The following is a 20,345-nucleotide window of genomic DNA, read 5'->3' as shown; positions in this document are numbered from 1 at the left end:
CCACTGCTGATGTCATGGAACTACTTTCTTTTTGCTTTAGTTTGTTACGTCACCCTCATCTCTTGCTCTTTATTTTCTTGTGCTCTTTCCCTCGCTCCTCGTTGTTCCAGACCCTCCCTGCAGTGCTCCTTGGTGGTCCTCCAGGCACAGAATGGAGGCCTTGGTGATGCCCTGGAAGTTGCCCTCTTTCTACCCCATTTGCCAGGCTTCTTTCCCTTCCTCATCACTCTTCTCCTGCTCCACAGTAGCCCCCGTTACTACCTTTGTCAATGCCAGGAGGTTTTAAAAATGTTCCACCATTGCCAGAGCCAACAGTGGCGACGAGGAATGTTCAGCGTGTCGTGTCCCCCAATGCAGCAGCCATCTTGAAAGTATAAAAATGTATGCTTTTTATTCTTTTAACATGGCCGGTCGAAGCATTTTAAAAGTCCCCAACACGTTGTCTGTACATCACTGGCATAGTAAGAACGATTGGCTTTGCCAATGCTTCTTTGTTTTATTTTTATCACTGGGAAATCATTTTCCTCCCAAGCACCCAAATCAGTTTAGAGGGTTCCTCTTCACTGAGAGGGGATTCATCATTTCTTTTGGAAAGACTAAATGTCTGAATATTTCCTAAGCAGGAAAGTGATGATTGATAACAATAATTAATAAACCCTGCAGCACGTGGCGTCCCAGACTTGCACAAATGTGGAAGGAATGCCCCCCCACTGACAGAAGATTTATATCCGAGTGACTCAGGGCTAGATTTAGAGCCCTGCGGAGTAATGCACTCATAAAAGGAGGATGGAATTTCCCTAAAGTTTGTGACGAGCACCCCCCGTCAGCATTTCACCCTAAATGTTTTCACTGTTGCACAAGTGCAAGCCCGACTCTTGTGCACCAGGCGGGTGGTGGGTAGTGTGTAGAAAGACTGTGTGTAAGTGAGAGTTTGTGAACGGGCGGGGCGGAGGGCGAGACATCCGCGTGCACGTGTCCATGTTCTTGGACGGCTGATCGCGGGCACGAGCATGTGGGCACTTGTAAACGATTCGTCTGGAGACAGGGAGGCGAGGGGGAGCAGCATATAATTTATAAATATAGCCGGGCCGCTGTCAGGGGATTCTTCCAGAGCTGCGCCGACGGGTCCTGCTTGTGTTTTAAAGAGATATGAGAGGCAACACCAAAGAAAAGTATATAGTAATAGTACAGTTCAAGAACAAATGTTCGATCCACACGAAGAATTTGCAGTATTCAGATGTTCTTTATTCCAAGATGTAGTGCAACCATATTCACAGCCAACGCGTTTCGCCCAAACATGGGCTTTTTCAAGGTTGTTTAGGTATCATACAAAGATATGGGATGTATCCTTAATTTGTACAAGTAGAGATTTAATTTACAAAACATAGGGTCCTGCTTGTGCCTACGCTGCTCCTGAGGCCTGGTGAGTGTATCGGGGGCTGTAGCGCTTATCTCGCCTCGAGGCGCTTGGGACCAGTCAGCAATGCTCGTAGAGCGCTAGAACTCCCGAGCCGGGTGTTTTTAATGTACATTAAGGTGAGAGCGTTGCCAGGGACAGCCGCTGGGGGAGGGGGGGCTATGTCTCAGCATGAGGGCGCTGATATTTCTCTGTAAATGTGTCCATTCTTGGACTTGTGGGGGCGGGCTGGCGTCCTGGGACAACTCTTTAAAATGCTTCTTTTTAACACGTTTATTTTTGGAGTTCTCAGTAAGAGGCGAGGAATGTCTGGAACGGGACACGGTGTACTTTTTAAAAAAGAATTACGCATAAATGGTTGTTTTTCTGAGCGCCAGAATGGTACAAACGGACAGTACCGAAGCCTGGGAGGGGGGCCTTCTGCAGAAGTCCCAGGCAGCAAGCACAGACTGCTCTCACAAAAGGAGAGGTATTACTGAGGTGTTTTCGATGTGTTTGTCTCTTTGGCACAGAGCCCTGCGCCGTGTCGCTGACCTGATTACACCAGGCCCGGCTCCAGGAAGTCATCTGGCGGGGCCACGGCGGCCCAATCTCTCTATACGCTATTCAAAACGAGGTGTGTGCGCGCGCGTTAGGCAGCCGCGGATGCGGTGAGGGGGGTCGGCAGCGGCGGGGTGTGTGCGCGCGCGTGTGTCTGTGTGTGCGTCTGCGCAAGCGCGTCTCAGAAGCGCGTCCACAGACCCCAACCCCAATCGCAATCGCTGCGCGTACCCCGGTCTGTCTCCCTTGAGAGGCATCTCGGCGACAATAGGTCTCGAGAGCGAGATCTAAAAATGGGGGCAGGTGTGATGTCACTGACATTTTTATATCATATAGCAAACAAGCATTTAACAAATATTTTATCCGACAAAAATACATTTTTTTCTGATTCTGGATTTAGCATAACATTTGAACATTACTGTAATTTGCCCTTTCTTCAGGGCAACCCCAAGATTTTTTACTCCTGTTGTTGAACCCATTCTTGTTGACCATAGGCTTCTGTGCACTTTACCCCTGCTATCCAGAAGTAAAGTGTGTGTGTCCTCCTTTCCAAATGTGTTAGAATTGGCATACGCAATACAAATGAGGGAGAAGGGGCGCATAAAGGTCCAGAATACAGGCCCCAATAAATACAATGTAGCACCGAATGAGTATGCAGGTTCTGGAGGGTGGGGAAAGAAGAGAAGGCGGCTAGGTTGGTCAACACCCTTACTCAGTAGTGGAGTGTGAGTCTCTCCCAATTTGGGAAGTGGGGCCCTCAAACACCCATTTGGGTGTCATGCTTCATCATAGGGCTTGCTCCTCGTCAGGTCGGCACTGCAATGCCCGACGGGCACCCTATGAGGGGCTCTTTGTTGGAGATCTTTTTCCCAAGCCATATATGTGAGGTGCGTGTGAGGGGCCTAGTGGTATAGATGTGAGGAGAAATAAAATGAGGTGAGGTGGTGCTCCAAAATGAATTTTATTCTGTGAGCCCACTCGTCTCAATTAATACCAAAATAGGGATACCGCCGATTATAATGGTCGGAGGTGTCTATATGTGTGTAGTCATGGTCAACATGTTTCTTGCCTTATGTGTGTAAATCACTGCTTCAGGATCTATCTTAATGCACTATCTACACGGGTGGTTGGTTATGGAAAATGAAACAATCCCTCTGATGACCTTTCAATGAGGTACCTTAATAATACAATTCATGGGACCAGATTAAAAACAGAGAGAGAAAAACAACGGTACATAAATTAGGTATGCACATTCAGTAATAATGTCTTCAAAATGAAATGAAAAACATGCCACAACCACATGCACAAGTGGTTAGTGCAACTCAAGAGGTGCATGGCCAGACAAACATAATAAGCAGACTTGTGGCACATGTGACATATGCAAAACATGTTGGTGTCATTGGTGGTAATCAGCCACCGTAGGAAATGGTGCAATGGAACTCACCCAATTTGGGTTCAAGTCACGCCTCATCAATAGTTAGGCAGAGCAACGATCGTTATAAAAGTTAACGTCATGCTGGTTTTGAGGAGCAAAAGGGGGAAGATAAAAACATGGGTATAAGCAAAGTTGGAAGGTTGCCCAAGGATGAGCATCCTGTCAAAGTGGCATAGGTCTCTGCTGCCAAAGGAGGGATGAGAAGGGGGAAGAACAGCAGGGACCGCTTACTTACAGTTTTCCTGGAAAACACGTTATAAGATGGCTGCCATAGCTTGAATCAATAGCTTTAAGCTTCTGCCCCCTTCAAAGATGGCTGCCGTAAATGTATCATCCTGTGGATGCCAGATGCATTCTACGTTCTAAGATGGCTGCCACCGTTTTGATCGGAAGCTTGTAGCTTCAACCCCCTTCAAGGATGGCAGCCGCATGTCCTTCGACCTTCCACTTCCGGGTCGTTTCCCTGCTACCTAAACCTACCGGCTTCACACACCTCGCTTCCTCCCAATGAAGCAGAGCGAGCGGTAGGTAGGGGTGGGTGTATAGCCTTAAAACTACTATTTTGACCTAACATAACAAATGTTTTTCAATGCCTTCCTTTGTAATATTTCTAAGTAGCCTAAGGTAGGTCGTAAATTACCATAAGGCAGGGTGCATGTCATTTAAAAGTAGGAAATGTAGATTTAATGTTTTACATATCCTGGCAGTTAAGAACCTCCAAAGTAATTTTTCACTGTGGCATGACCATGTCTCCTATAGGCTACCACTGGATTACACCATTACATTTAATAAGTGTCAAATTCAGTTTGGGAACCGCTAGAAAAATGGTTCAAGGACTGCTGACTGAGAGCCTGAAGGAAGACGGGACCTCCTTGCCATTAACTGGAGTGATCCGTAACCCCCAAGTGGCACCCCCCAGGTCCTGGAACCTTGGCCTCTGCTAGGGGTGTACTCCTCCTGCCCCTAAACTGCAAGAACTGAGACGCAAAAACATTCCCCCAAATGTCTTCTCCGAGAACTAAAGTAGACCGGGGTTGTCATTAAAGCAGTAGCCATCGACATTATATCGCTGGTCGCCTTCAGCTTGCAGGTTTGTCCCACTGAAGGAGATCCCACTTCTAGAAATGATTTTAAGTCCGAATGTAGAGGGCTTCACAGAGACCAAAGCCAAGCCAAAGCCAATAGATGTTGAAGCCTTCCTGGGCATCGACTCCAGACGTCACCCACTTGGAGGTTTCCCACCCTTGACAACAGCACCAGGACCCGCTGCTTCTATAGACTGCCATTGTCCAGCCCTGCCTCAGATCTATCTTGCAGCCAGAGTCAGAGTAAGGCAGAAATAGGCCTGGGCACCAAAATAAAAATGGTCCCCATTATTGAATCAGATAGCTAAAATGTTTGCCCATATTTGCAAATAAGGCAGTTTTGAACTTGTAAAGACAAGCTATATTTGCATGGTATGGGAGACTGCATGGAAATTACCTTGTTGCAGAAAATGTTTGTGGTAATATCATGGGAATCAACAGTAAAAACAGTCATACCAGACTATACAACGGGTCCATGAACTAACAGAAAAAAACAGCCTCCACCCTCACCTACCAGATCAGCCCCTCAGGCACTGCCCGATTGCCTCTAAGGCCACCCAGGCATTGCTTGTGGTTTGCCCAGAAGACGACTCATCGATGACCACTTTTTCTCATTAAAAGTTTCTGAGTCAGAGGGTAAACTTTCCACCAGGACAAACCTAGTCTATGTATCTGACCAGCTGTCCATCACCGTCAGCCTTAACTTTTAACGCTGACACAGTTCAGCGAGAACATAAAACTGTGGATGGTCCTTTGTGCTTTCTGAACGCCTCTAAGTTAACTCTGACTGCTTTGTGCTAAACTACCAGAGGGTAAAGCATAGGTTTATTGAGTGACTTTAGTGGTTCACCCTGGCAAGGTTTGTGATTATTATTTGAGGAGGGTTCCACAAAAGTCACAAAATTAACCACTGCTTACCCTCTGGTAGCTTGGAACAAAATCAGTCAGGCGGAACTTAGATGCAATGTGTTCAGTATTTATGCAGCACTCAAACAGTAATGCTTTTATGACATGAATTGTCGAATAAAGCTTATTTGACTTGACTTGGTTGTAGTAATAAAATGAAAACACAACACAAATAAAATTCCAAAACAATTTAGTAAAACAGAGAAAATGTAATAAATAAAATAACACCAAACAAAATAAATCCAATAAGTAGAACCGCCGCAGAGGACTTCACAATGTCAATTGGGCCGGGGCCCATATACCATGAGGATATGGTGAGCCGTCACTTGGAGCAGCAAGTCATGTGACCTTGTTAAAAAGACATCGCAGAGAGGAGGTAGACCACTGTTGGAACCTGAAAACCTGCCCAACACGAAGGATTTGAACCGGAAGCTTCATATCACCACTCTATCCCCCACTGTGGGAAGAACAAGAGACTTACCCTACAAAGAGGAGCCGCCAAGAACGTCCAGTCATTTCGGAGGTGCCACCTCATGTGAAGATTCTCCCATTGTTGAGTGCAACTGGTTTCAGCTGCATGCAGCAAACTCACTTGAATCGGCTGCTGCTGGCCCAGTGCCAATGGAAGGGGCACACTCACAAGCTCTGGTTACTTCGATCCTGCGAGGTGCACGTAAGACTGATTGCAGTCGGCCCCAGGGAAACTTGTTGCTGCACTGAAACACTATTGTTTTTAAAACAGAATCATAGTGGACTATTGAGACTCGGGCTACAAGCTAGGCTTACCCTGGATATTGCCTATAGTGAATGCGCAATAACCTTACTGCTAGAAGTGAACAGGGAATGAGACCAGGAGGACCACCTAATGAACACTAAAATCCTGACCTCAGGGGGACTTTGTGATTGTTTGTGAAAGTCATAATTTTCCTGTGTGTGGATAGCGGTAGAAATAAAATACTACTCTTTTTCATAAGTGTGAGTATTTGGCTGATGATTTATTCCAGTGGCTGTGAGCATTTTTAGTGGTGTGCCTGTGTTCTCTCCTTTATATTACCCCCACTCAAGGTAGTCTTGCACTGCACTGCTCAACCGCATTACTAGTGAGTGTCAAGTGCAGAAGGGGTACTTGGCCGAGTTGCTTAAAATCCATAGTAGGTCAGGCCCGAGACATCAGGAGTAAAAGGCCTCAACTCCCACGGTTTGGCCTAGTAACCCCTGCTTGTCCATTGACCCTCTGAAAGGAGTTCTGACTATGTCCCATATCTTCTTAATGGGCTCTGGCAGGTCCATAATCATATTCAAAATTGGGATGTCAAGATGGAAAATAAACCAGGGCGCCCTTCACTCAATATTGTCAACATTTAAAAACCTGGTCACATATTACACATATAAGTGCAATTTTGACTTATATGTGTAATAGGTAACCAGGTTTTTTATATTGACAGGCCTGTAAACATGCCTTTAAGGGTCTTGTTGAAGCCTTCAACAAGCCCATTGGGCTGAAGGTGATAGGAAGCTTAAAACTTATAAGTCACACCACACTCATCTCACAATGACTTCATGTAAGCAAACATGACGTTTTTACCCCTGTCAGACACGGTTTCTTTGGAAACCCTACCTGGGTAAGTATCCTCATTAAGACCCTAGCCAATGCAGATGCAGTGCCAGTTCTCAGAGGGATGGCCTTTGGGTACCTAGAGGCATGGTCCACCAAAACCAGGATAAACCTGTTGCTGAAGGTGTATTTGGAGTCCAAGGGTCCAACAATGTCGATGCCCACCATTCCAAAGGGGGTGGCAACGACAGGTGAGGAAACCAGGGGTGTCTTGAGCTTTTTCCCTCACTTATACAAGCCTGGCAGGTGGGAGAAGACCTACAGAATGCATCTGAAATTGTCTACATCATGGGCCAATAAAAGTGGGTGACTAGCCTGGCAAAGGGTTTGTCCTGCGCCAGATGTCCTGCCAGGGGTATATCATGATATAGACCCAGTAAGAAGGCTCAGTAGAAATGTGGGACCTCCAACACACAAGATGCCCCAGGCTCAGACCTTAGGCCCACTATATAGATCATTCTCTCAATATATAAGGTACTCTCCAGAGGCGTCATCAGCTGCCTAGGCCTTAGCTTGCTGCATCAAACCTTCTAGAATTAGGCACTCTTTCTGAGCTCTGCAGCCCACCTTTCTGGTGGGCACAACCTAAACTTGCAATCTATCAAGCTCAGGCAGGTCTAATAGGACTTCAGTGTCCTCCCCTGTAGGTTCTGGGGCAGTGCCTTCAGATTCATTCTCCCCCTGGACCGTAGGAGTTTAAGGGGGTTTCCTACACACCTTGCCCTTATTTATTTTGGCAGCTGCCTCAGCCATTGTTCCAGGCTTCAGGCCTCCTTGACTCCCCTCTCAAACTGCCAATGGCCGTGTAGTCAGGCACACCCACTCAGGTAACCCTAACATCTCTAGGTGGGAAGTCACTATCTAGCAGACACTCAACAGCGTGGCACAACTCACAGCTACCTTAACAGGACCTGACACCTGCTCTAAGGACACCAGATGACACTTTACAGTAGTCATACTGGCTCCTGTATCCCTCAATGCCTCCATCTTCTGCACATTGATGGTGAGCCACTGCCTATACTCAGACATATTAACAGGCATTTGGACTTTGGGCACCATCAATTCTTTATTACCCAGGGACACTAAGGTAACCTCTGCTCTTTCTCCATACTAACTAGGACAATCTCCTCCCCAAGAGCTACACTGGCCAACACTTTGGGCTGCCCACCAGTGGGGATGAGCCCTCTTGGGACACTTGACATCCCTTTTCATGTGCCAATATCTGTAACTCTCATAGCACTTGGGGACAAACTTTCCAGTCTTCTTGTGTATAAGCCCATTTTTTTTCTGGTCAGGTTGAGGCTGGGTAGCCTTCTCTTGTGAAATGTTTTTGTGTCAGGGCCCCACAAGTCTTACCTGTTACACTCGTGGAGCTATCTTGCAGGGACGCCGTGAGCAACCTCCACCGTTCCCCTCCCTACCTGATCGAAGGGAAGAATCAGACCCAGGCATGGAGGAGACCAGGAAAAGATGCCGAATGGGATCAGGGGAAAGACGTCGTGTGGATCAGAGATGGAGTCACGCTAGGCCGGGAATGTTCTCTGAGGAATCACCAGCTAAACAGATGAACAACAATGATCAGTGCACCTGTTTTCCTTTTGTGGTTCACACGTACAGACGTAACAACCATACATGCTACAGGCTGGTAGTAGGAGTTTATAGTCACCTGGCAGGTGGTAGTGGATTCTTTCGTGTTACTCCAGACAGAGGGTTGTCTTGGTGATCCCGACGTCTCAGGTGCAGAGGGTGAAATGGCCTTCATACATGCTTGTTGGGACAGCAGGATGTGATGGGGCCCACAAACGCGCTCCTGCGCGGTGAGGGGGCAAAAGAAGTAAATACGTGATCACGCTTCCCTGTGCGTGTCACGAAGAAGTGTAGGAATGCGCTCCTGCGCGGTGAGGGGGCAAGGTAAGTCCGTAACCACGCTTCCTGCGTGTGTCACGGAAGTAGACTGGGTTGAAAGCGCTCCGGCGCTGTGAAGGGGCAAAGCAAGTCCGTGACCACGCTCCTGCGTGTCACGGGAGTAGACTGGGCAAAGTAAGTCCGTGACCACGCTTCCTGCGTGTCACGGGAGTGAACTGGGCTCGAAGCGCTCCGGCGCGGTAAAGGGGCAAAGTAAGTCCGTGACCACGCTTCCTGCGTGTCACGGGAGAGAACTGGGCTTGAAGCGCTCCGGCGCGGGAAAGGGGCAAAGTAAGTCCGTGACCACGCTCCTGCGTGTCACGGGAGTAGACTGAGCAAGGCAAATCCGTGACCACGCTTCCTGCGGGTCACGGGAGTGAACTGGGCTTGAAGCGCTCCGGCGCGGGAAAGGGGCAAAGTAAGTCCGTGACCACGCTCCTGCGTGTCACAGGAGTAGACTGAGCAAGGCAAATCCGTGACCACGCTTCCTGCGTGTCACGGGAGAGAACTGGGCTTGAAGCGCTCCGGCGCTGTGAGGCAAAGTGTGGAAGCAGGCAGGCAAGCAGCAACACGTCAGTACTGGCCTCACCCGGAAGTGCTTCCCATGGTTTTCGTGAGCACTAGACCGCTGACCTGAAAGCGGTACGCGCTCCGAACACCGGAAGTCGGTTTCCTGCCGTAGAACGTCCCCGGCTGGAACCATGACATTTTGGGGCCTTTGGAGAACTCCTTACTTGTATTATTTTCTCCCAACTCTTTTTTTCTGCTAGGGATCCTAACCACCCTTTTTGGGTTCCCCCTCAATGTCTTCTTGGACACTCTGGTGCTGGCTCCGAGGTCTACCACCTTTGCAAGCTGCCTGGGCCAGTTAACTTGCTGTCAATCAGGTGTTGGCGCAACTCTGAAAAGCAAGTGCTGAGCAGGTGCTCTCTTAGACTTGCAGCCAATCGAAATCACTTACTTTAGAGCTAGTCACCTAACCACTCACTATTTTGCTGAAGTAGTCTAAGAAATCTACCCAACACCATTTTGGCAACTTCTGGCTATCCCTAGATTCTATACGGTATTTCTCTGGGGTATGCTCAGACCTTGTGAGGAAATATATGCACGAATATGCAGGAGCTGGAGGTAGACAGACCAGCACATGCCATCTGGTCAGACCACTGCCTGGTCCCTATTTGTCTCTCCCTGAAGACCATGCCGATGACCACCTCCCGGTCCATTGCAGCTAAATCGAACTGGGACAGGGTCACCCCTGAAATTCTAGTCCCTGTATTAGCCAGTGCTAGGCCCCCCCTTTTGGATAACCCCGACCAGGATGCCGCAAGGTTTAATTTATGGATGGACCTCACCCCTCTGAAAACGGTTAGCCTAGCCATATCTACCTCTCCTGCCCTATGGTTTACTGAGGAAGTTAGATGCAGAAAGAGTAAGTGCAGATTAGAACGAGAATGGAGAAAGTCCTACTCTCTAGACGACAAGAACACCTACAAAATTGCCTTGAAAGAGTACCAACTCCAAGAGAAGGGATTTCCTGGCAAACAGTATTACCAACGCTAAAAACTCCTCCAGGGAGGTCTTTAGGGTAGTGAAATCTTTCACTAATCCCGCAGCTCTCGAACACAGTTTCCGTCCATCTCAAGACCTCTCTCTGCACTAGCCTTTCAAACTCCTTTAAAGAAAAGATCACCCAACTCTACTCCTCTTTTTCCTCGACGGCTGAGCCTAAAGCAACAGGAGATAACCCCAGCCCCCTTAATAATCAGATGGTCTTTACCTCCTTCCTCCCGATACCCGCTGACGTTTCGCTGGCGGAACTGCGGAAATGTAAATCGGGGTCTCCAGGTGACCCCTGCCCGGCGCAACAGTTCAGGCTTCTGGCTGAATGGCTAAACCTGGTCCTAAATCACATCTGGAATACCTCCTTCAGGACGGGCATTTACCCTGCCTTGTAGAAACACGCTTACCTGAGGCAGTACTTGATTCTGTAATGCACAGAAAAAGTGTCTGTAAGATATTTTTTGATCGCTCTTTTGTTATAGCTTCTCCGTAAAGAAATTTGTGTATGCTTTCGGGCCATGAGGGTCCAACAATCTTCTACAAATGATTCATTTAGAATTACTCAGTGTGACACTTTAAAAATGTTTTAATGTGGATAGTTTTGGTTCCAGAGAACAGTGGCTGCTTTGAGTTTCAGTACATCATGAAAGGTGACGAACCAAGGATTTTGGAGGACAAGATTGTTCATTACGGAAGCATCCTGCCAAATCAGATTTTTCAGGGTTCCCATTTTGGTAGCATGTGTAGCGTGAAGTTATTTAAGAATACAGGCCTTCTGAGCTAGGACTTGATTGCCTAAAATTAATTCCAATCAAATCTGAGCAGCTGCAGAATGATTTGGGAGCTTAAATAATGATTTAAAGACCAGGTTCTGGCATTTGTTTAGAGAAGTGCCCAGTTTCCCCGGGTAGGCTTCCGAACTATAGGCCAACGTGGGGATTAGTTTGGCATTTACTGTCTTCATTAAGGGTTCTAAGGTAGGTTGCTTGGTGTGTTTAAAGATGGCTTGAAATGCAAATTGTAACAATGCAGCCTTTGGCTTCAGGAAATTCTCTTGGGTTAATTGTCCCCTCCTTATCAACTAGCCGGCATCCAAGGTACTTGTATCTGGAGGCTCTAGACAGACAGTGTTTGTTAAGTTCCGAGTTAGTTCTTTTTCCAGTCAAAGATCACAATGTTGGTCTTCTCAAAATTCACTGTCATGCCGTTTGTGGTACTGTGTGTAAAGAAGACATTGAGCAGCCTTTGTACCCCTCTTGCTGTTTAGCTTAGGAGAACAACGTCATCAGCGTAAGGAAGGGAGGTAATGTGCCGATTTCCCAGTTTTGGTGTGTCGCTGATGACTTTATCCAGGGCAGGGACCAAGTCACTTATCTTTAAGTTAAAGAGAGCTAGGCTCAAGAACACACCCTTGTTTGACTTCTTGCTCTATCCTGATCTTGTTGGAGACTGTTGAGTTATTGTCGAGTTTGACTCTACCAAGTGAGGAATCTAGCATGAAATACTTGAATGCTCTTTGAGGAACTGAGACTGCTTTGCAGCCAAAGCACTTGCACTCACTTGGTGTATTGACCAACGATTGATTGGCACTTTTCAGTGTGCACTGGTGGAAAGGGGATAGTGCAATTACTTTGGCAACCTTTCCTTGAAGGGGGATTGATTCGCCCATACCATCTGATTTAAGAATCCACGTGAAGTTGTGTTTAAAAAGGACCGAGGTTAAAGTTCGAGAGACACTTCACACTGGCACCAATTGGGCCTAATGCTAAGGATAGCACCTGCTTTATTACCATTTATAAATTAATGAAGATAAGGAACAAGGTGAAACCTGTTCAGTTATCATTCCACAATCATTGTTTTGAGAGATGTGGCATTATGGTGAGAAATATGATAATGATCCATGAGGAGAAATATGATGATATGTCGCTCTGTCCTTTCGTAAGTTTTCACAATAAAATATTCAAAAGACAGCACGATTGTTAGCTGTACATCCTGTGCAAAATGAATCATCCAAAGCTGCCATGCAAAATGGTGCAGATGATAATAATATGATTTTCAGCTAGTGTACGGACGTAAAGCCGGATCGCACAACACCATACATCAAAATTTGTGAATGTAGTGAGCACCTGACTTTTGAATTAAAGCACTTAAACCATGAGGTGCCCACCGCTCGAGGTACCTCGCACACCCGGATCACCCCACATTTTACTCTACACACAACCCCCAGATCTACCTGGCCACAGAAAGAAACTCAAACCAGCTCTATTTATTGAAAGAATCAATTCAGCTAAGATTGCACAGGCCACTGCCCTCCAGTTGAATGTAAAACCATTCTGCATAATTGGTTTGCACTGTATCATATTGAAGATCATGGACTTTCGTCGAATTATGATTGATTATGCAATGCCATGATTTCGTGCAATGTCAGCCTATGGACGGGACTATGGTATGCGCATCTCCAATACTGTCCAATAGGCGACATATTGGTCGTCCCCATATTTATTATGTATTAATCGATGAGCTTATGTTTTATTCTTTTACTTTTTTATCGATTCATGTCTTTAATATTTTTTTGCCTGTCCTTTATGGTGCAGAGCCGAAATAAAGATTGAACTGAACCGAACATAATACATATCTAATATTCAAGTGACAGGTTTGTTGCCTGATTCCCCGAAATTGCTGTGCAAATGTAAACCATAAATATCTGTAGGTCGTGTTCTTTCATGTACGGCGCCACGTCTTGCCTCTGGGAGGCTTAACAAACCTATAACAATTAAATAAACTAGTAAATAAAGAAATAAGTAAAATACAAACAAGAAGCTGCAGCTCCGTTTGGTTTAGAAAAGCACCGTAGTAAAATTGAACTGCCAAAAGGGACTGGAGGGCTTTAGCGATCACAAAATGTGGAAAATTCCAAGCATTACAAACATCTCACACTGTGATTGAAATAAAAAAAATAGAAGTGCAGGTACTCTGTAACAGGGTACCTGCTCATTTCTGAGAAGTGCCAGCACTCTCCAATTAAAAGTTATGTGTGTCTTGAGAAGTGCAGTTACTCTCCTTCTCGAAACAAGCATTGGCATAGCCAATAGGTCTCGCCTTTGAGCCCTTATAAGTGTTTAGCTATGCAGTACATTACCTATTACATTGTCTATCAAAGTTTGTGGTAAATCAATGGCGGGAGATATAATATGCAGTTGAAAGAAAAAATTAAATAAATAGATATGCAAGCACATGGACCTAAAAAGGGCTTTAATTAAATGAGATTGCGACACAGAGAATGGAAAAATTACGAGGGATAGCTCTGCTGTCTGAGCCTGTGCAATCCATGTATACTATGTAATGCGAGGGATAGCTCTGCTGCCTAAACCTGTGCAATCGATCTAACTCGGGGGAAAGCTCTGCTGCCTGAGTTTGTACAATGCCTAGAATCGAGCGGATAGCAATGTTGCCTTAGCCTTTGCAATCCATGTAATGCAAGGGATAGGTCCGCAGTCCTGTTATGTGCAATCCATGTCATGCGAGGGATATATCTGCTGCAGGACCTGTGCAATCTGTGTAATGCAAGGAATAGCTCTGCTGCCTGAGCCAATGAACACCTCTGCGCTCTCTCCTGTTAGGGGCTATAAACCCCGTTCCGATGGAAAACCGCTCCCCTGCTGCAGCCTGTAACTTCTGTGCACTTGAAAGACAGCTCTGCTGGCTCAGCCTGTAAAAACTCATGTTACCCTAGAGGTAGTTTTACTGCCCAAGGCCTCAGTCTAAGCCTGGGGTGGGGGCTTCTGATCCTGCCCGTCTGTCTGAGAGATAGCTCCGCTGTAGCATATTGTGAGATCCGCTTGGGTAAGGGCCCCTTTTGCCCGGGTATAGCGCAGTTCAGTTTTGTAAAGGGTCACACATTATTTCCGCTTCAGCACACTGCCTTCCTGGTAACTTCAGATGCAGTTCTGCGCGGCGAAAAGGAAAGACATTGTTGTGGAAATGTGCACAGTGTGACCCACGTGGTGCATTGTGCAGTGAATCTGCGTCTCCGCTGCTTCCCGTGGGCATCGGGCCACCCACCTGGTCTCATGTCCTGAGCTGTGAAGAGCGCCTAGAGCTGCAGTGCTGTGCGTGGCGCTGTACAGGACGCATTAATAACAATAATCATAATATCTTATAATTTTACATCACCTCTACAGACCCCGGCCCTACAGTCTGAGCCCAGCAACCCCTGTCAATCACCCTAAAGTGATGAAATACAAGGGAAACATCATGTAGCTCACACAAGGTGCAGAACAACAACAAGACCCCGGCCCTACATTTTGAGCCTGGCTTGGTAGAGTTCAAAAGTCAGGTGAAGCACTTGAACCCCGGAGCTGGCCTAGCTGCCGCTGCTCTGCCTTTGCACCAAAACGCAACAATGCTCAGAATCACAGGATGTTTGGGCCTCCCACCAGACTCGAACCTGGTTCCCCAGCTTCAAAATCGGCCGCTGTAGCCGTTGAGACACATGCGCACTAAAAAAAAAAATACAATTGCGCGCCTCGCGCTGAAAGAGGATGAGGCAGCAGGGGAGGGGAGATAGGAGGGGGCCTGCGCCTGTTTCCCTTGCGGAAGCGAGCAGAGGGAACCATCTGTTTGCAAGTTAATTACAAACAGATGGTTTCAAAGCTCGCTCCCGTAAGGGAATCACCAAACGTGCACACGTTGCCATTGAAAGCAATGCAATGCGTGCACGTTTTCGGGCGAAAAACCGAATCAATTACTAAAGGTCTCCTCCTATGCAGCGCATGTGTGCTGCGTAGGCGAGACCTAATAAAAAAGTGCCTTTACTCAGTACCGGAAGGTACCAGCCCATTCAAAGCACTGATCTCACATCAATTGATACTTCTTCGAATAGCCAAATAATGCGCTTCACTCCTGCTCAGGAATCCGAGACAGAAGCCAAGACTCCATGCTCAGATAATGTTTGGTTTTTCTGCTGAGAATGCCAGTAAAGTGTCCCCCTTGACCAACACTAATGGCTCCAATTACTACGAAATATGCAAAGTTGTTATTTAATGAATACCAGACTTCATTAATAATATTATTCAAAACAAATTTTACATTTGAACATTGCCGCATCCTAGAAGATGCGCTATCAATGTCTGATCTAAACACAAACGTAAAAGAAACCCTGACATGCATTTTCCATCTGCGCACTCTAACTCTGCTTCTCTCCATGTCGCGCGTCATGGTCAAGCCAAGGGCTGGTTTCTCGGTTATGTGGGGGCTGACACTGTATGTCAAGGCTACACTTGTTTCACTTTACTGCCCAAGCGCTATGGTACACTAGTGGCTCGCGCATACGTCTTCCCTTACCTGATCTTGGGATTTCTTTTTCTTTTTCTTTTTGCCCCAGCAGCCTGAGCTTTCAACATCCTTGCCATTGGTATCTCCACACAGCAGTCCGTCAAGTTCATCGGTGCCCATCTGCTGTCCCTGAGATGTTTCGGCAGCGAGCCGGTAGGAAAGGTTCCTCAGAATGCACACACAGTTTTCAACGGTCTAAGTCAAAGTAAAATGGAAAATAGGTTAGAAGCTGCGTCAGCAACACTCATTACCTTTTCTAGTAAACATTTGAATGCACAGTAAGTAAAGTTTATTAACCGTACAATTATTTTAAATCTTTACAGCATAAAAAACACAGATAGTCTACACCCCTCCGCCCAAGCTCCCCCCTCCCTCAAGGCCTCCCTACCCTTAATGGTTAAAACATGCCTGGCATGCTAATGCCCCACTTATTGATGAATCCCTTCCTTGCCTATTAGGAAGATATTGCATTTTTGTTGCGCTATTGTAGCTTTTGAATGCACAGTTAATTCACGACATCATCAATACTCTCACCTCAGCTGCAGCTAAACAAGATCGCGGAAAGCCTGTGGAAATCAATCTATGCAGATTATATCCAAATAGCAGCAATAGAAAAGTCATTATTCTAATAAGCATATGCCATTTTGCCTGATTCAATTTGACTCCAGTGACAGGATAAAACGCAGAAAGAATGTTTTTTAGTGTCTATGTGCGTGACAGACAGAGTGAGCCAGAAATGCTCTGGGAAAGACTAACTATTTTCTATATCCATAAATATTTTCCTAAAGAGGCGGTTTATTTTTGGGCTCACTAAGTGTAGTGACAGAATTTGGGCATGTGCGTCTCTTATTTAAGAGGATTTGTATCACGACTGTGTGTGTGTTTTTTAACAACGGGTATGTGCAATTAAGGGTCGAATACATCCAATAGGCAATAAAGTGCTTGTTTGCTAACATAATTTCGAGCGTCATGCCATGCTCTTAGAAGCGCGGAATACGAAACGTGAAAGTTGCTAAACTCATATTTTCTGAATTAAAAACACGCTTGTCTGTTTTACTGATCTAAGCAGTGCTTAATTTGTAAAATATTAAGTGCCAGGGCTCTGACCAGGAGGCCACTGCAGCTAGCACCACCCATTGCCCTTGTCAGTGCTGGCAAAACAACAACTAGTCATCTCTCTTGCATGTAAATGTGATACTTCAGATTATTCCAGGTCCCTAAAGCTAAAGGAATGGCTGGGGTGGCAGGTATTAGCAATTTTAATGTATATTCTATTCCTAAACAGATGTTGTTCTGCTCATCTCTAAATTAGATGAGCAGCTCCACCATGTGGTAGACTGTTTTAAGTATGTTGTTGACAATTAGGTGCCAGTGCGGAGCACCGGAAACCAATTTAGTGCTGGTGATGAGCACCGGAAAGCACCGGCTCAAAGTAAGCACTGGATTTAAGCTATTATCCAAGGTCACACAGAAATTAACGGAAAGGTCACTCGCTGAGCAAAGACCAGATTCATTTTTTTTTGTTTAAATCTTTTTATTGACATTTTGTGCATAAACATTACGAGCATGTACACTAGTGCAGTGACATCATATATTGTTATAACATTAGGTTATTGCAGCTCATGATACAGAGTAAGGTGATACAGTAGTAACCTGTAACGTTGGCGGCTTAGTTTATTACTTAGCGAGTATCATTACAGTAGCAAAATGAATTTTAGTGAGATATTGTGGTATCTAGCAAGCCTATTAGCTGGACATGATGCCCCACTCGTACAAACTGTGGAAGTAGGTTACAACAAAATAGGGACAAAGCAAAATAATTAGGGGTAGGGATATTGCCTGAGATCTGTTGCTAGATGTAGTGTCCAGTGAGAACCCGGTCTGTGATAGCAGTCTGTAAACTCCTTGATGGCGGCGCCTAGCCTATGTCAGTTGGGCTGTGTCCCTCCTGGGATTCTACGTGTGCACCAGTAGAGCGAGAGTGCTGGAGAACCTGGAATCCCGTCTCCGCTCGTGCTTCTTCCGTGACTGCCACAAGGACCTGTAAGTCTGCTCCTATGACATCCCAGTTACTAGCCAAGGGAATCTTGCGCAGTCCCAGCAGATCCTCTCTTCGTAAGGCCACCCCTTCTGCCCTAGCCCAGTTCAGCAGTGATTGTTGCCATGCTATTGTGTGGGGAGTTATTGGGGATTTCCATCTTTTGGTGATCAAACGTTTCGCAGTTACCAGGCCAAAATCTAAGAATCAGGAGGAAACTCTGTTCTTCTTGCTCCTACTAAAGAGGTGTAAAATGTATGTCTCCCAGCTGAAAGGAAGAAAAGAATCAGGGAGGCACCTACAGACAGGAAACGATAAAATCAGTTATGGGTTTAAGCAAATACTATTCTCGCTTTATATCAGTTTATGCTGATAAAGTAGAGCCTTTGAGAAAATTATTGCGGAAAGGTATGAAATATGAATGGGGAAAAGAGCAAGAGTTAGCCTTTGAAGAAACAAAAAAGTCTATTGTTGAAGCACCTACCCTCCGTCCTTTTGATACTAATCTCAGAAATATTGTAACAGTAGATGCTAGTGCTGTTGGCATTGGTGCTGTATTTTGGCAGAAAAAGGGGAATGAAGAATACAAAGTAGCGTTTATATCCACAAGACTCAGTAGTGCTGAAAAATTCTACAGTACCAAAGGGCGAGAAACTTGCATGTATATGGGCGATAGAAAAATTGAAAACATTCTTTTGGGGTAAAGAGTTCGAAATAATAGCAGATCATAAGCCCCTAGTGTACATGATGAGCGGATGTGGTAGTGGAAATGGCAAAGCATCATCTAGAATAGTTAGATTAATGTCTAAATTACAGGAATTTAACTTTAAAATAAAACACATACAGAGAGGAATAAATTGTAGAGCTGACTGTTTGTCCCTCTTACCTGTATCTGATAGTGAAGAAGAATGTCTAGAAGAAACGGAATGTGTTGTTGCACATATTGATGCTACCATTATGTGTGAAGGATCAGTTACAGAAAAAGAGTGGTTGGAGACTCAAAACAGTGATTTAACTATGAAGCTTGTCATTGAATATCTCACAACTAAATGGCCTCCCATGAGAAACTTAAAAAATGAAATGAAGTTTTCAGCAAGTAAGCAATGAGCTAGCAGTAGAGAATGTTTCTTTGAAAAGGCATGATCTTTTTGTGCCACCATTAAAACTACGTAAAAAACTCATTTGTTTAGCACACAAGGGACATCCAGGCAGCACTGCTACAAAGAAGATCTTACGCAAATATTATTGGTTGCCAGGAATAAATTCTGACATTAATTTTCATATTGAACAATGTGAACAATGTCTAGAAGCAGATAAACACTGGGAAGTAAGTAAAAATGAAATGCAACTAGTTGAGATACCTGATAGACCTTGGGTAAAAATTGCAATTGACTTTGCAGGGCCATTTAATCTTCTTGATAGTAAATGCAAGTATTTAGTTGTTTTAACAGACTACTACTCTAAATGGGTCCACTATGATTTCATTAAAAATATCACTACTGAAGTTGTTATAGTTTTCTTAAAGAGAATATTTGCATCAGAAGGTCAACCAAACATTTTCGTTTCCGACAACGGAACACAACTCAAGTCAAATGCTATGACAGAATTTTTAAACAAACTTGGTATCAAACAAGAAAAAACTCCTCTTTACAGTCCATCATCAAATGAGCAAGTAGAACGCGTAAACAGATTTTTAAAAGAAGGCGTTCAACTGGCATTAGCGTCACACTTACCAGTAAAAGAATACATTAGATGAAAAAGTTAACAGTTACAACAACACTACTAATGAGATAACTAAGCATACACCCTTTTACTTAATGAGGAAGAGTATGCCATGATGCTTTAACACCTAAATTAGACAATTGGTTCAAGAAAAATACCAAAGGAAATGAAATAAATGACAAAGTATCTAGAGTACATGAGAAAATTGTTGCTAAGCAAATAATGTCAAAACAGTATTGTAACACGAATAACAAAGCTAAAAACAAGATGTTTTCAGAAAGGGGAATGGGTCATCATAAATAAACCTTATAAAGTACACAAAGGAGAATCTACCTTCACTAACCCTTTCTGTGTCAAAGAAGTTTCTAAAGGTGCCGTCTTCTTGGGTGAGAAAGGGTGGTGGAGCAAAAGTGATATTGTTGAGTTAAAACCAGGACAAGAAAAGATCGTTATGAAAGAAAATGCTCAGCAAGAACTTGATTTAGATGACAGCATGTTAGGTTGTGAAGAACAAGAAACTGTAGTTTAAATAACAATGATGAAAATCAATGTATTTGTAATTGAAGAAACTTCGTTTAGCCCTATTGAAAGTTATGACTGTACATTTTCTAATGTTGATGCTCAAGCTAATGATGATAATATACTACAGTATAATTCTAGGTTAGAGCTCAGTACCGATAATGAGAACTGTGCTTCGAAGGATGTCAAATGTAGTGTTAATACTCACAATGAAGCCAGACAGAACTTTTTTGGAAGAGTAGTTAAAATGCCAAAGCATTTAGAGAATG

The 20,345-nt window shown here is 44.9% G+C and overlaps 1 protein-coding gene across 12 annotated transcripts in view; it reads right to left on the bottom strand.

Annotated features, from left to right (window-relative positions):
- Positions 1 to 20,345, bottom strand: part of CTNND2 (catenin delta 2) — a 3,222,299-nt gene that overhangs the window by 684,895 nt on the left and 2,517,059 nt on the right. For all 12 annotated transcript variants that reach the window (XM_085606754.1, XM_085606755.1, XM_085606763.1 and 9 more), the window contains one exon: positions 15,807 to 15,992. In XM_085606754.1, coding sequence (XP_085462880.1) covers positions 15,807 to 15,992 — 186 coding nt within the window. The remainder of the gene's footprint in view (positions 1 to 15,806; positions 15,993 to 20,345) is intronic.

This window comes from Triturus cristatus, chromosome 5_2, assembly GCF_964204655.1.
Source record: "Triturus cristatus chromosome 5_2, aTriCri1.1, whole genome shotgun sequence".
Taxonomy (NCBI): domain Eukaryota; kingdom Metazoa; phylum Chordata; class Amphibia; order Caudata; family Salamandridae; genus Triturus; species Triturus cristatus.
The sequence above is the reverse complement of the archived record's forward strand: the minus strand, read 5'-3'. Positions and strand labels throughout refer to the sequence as shown.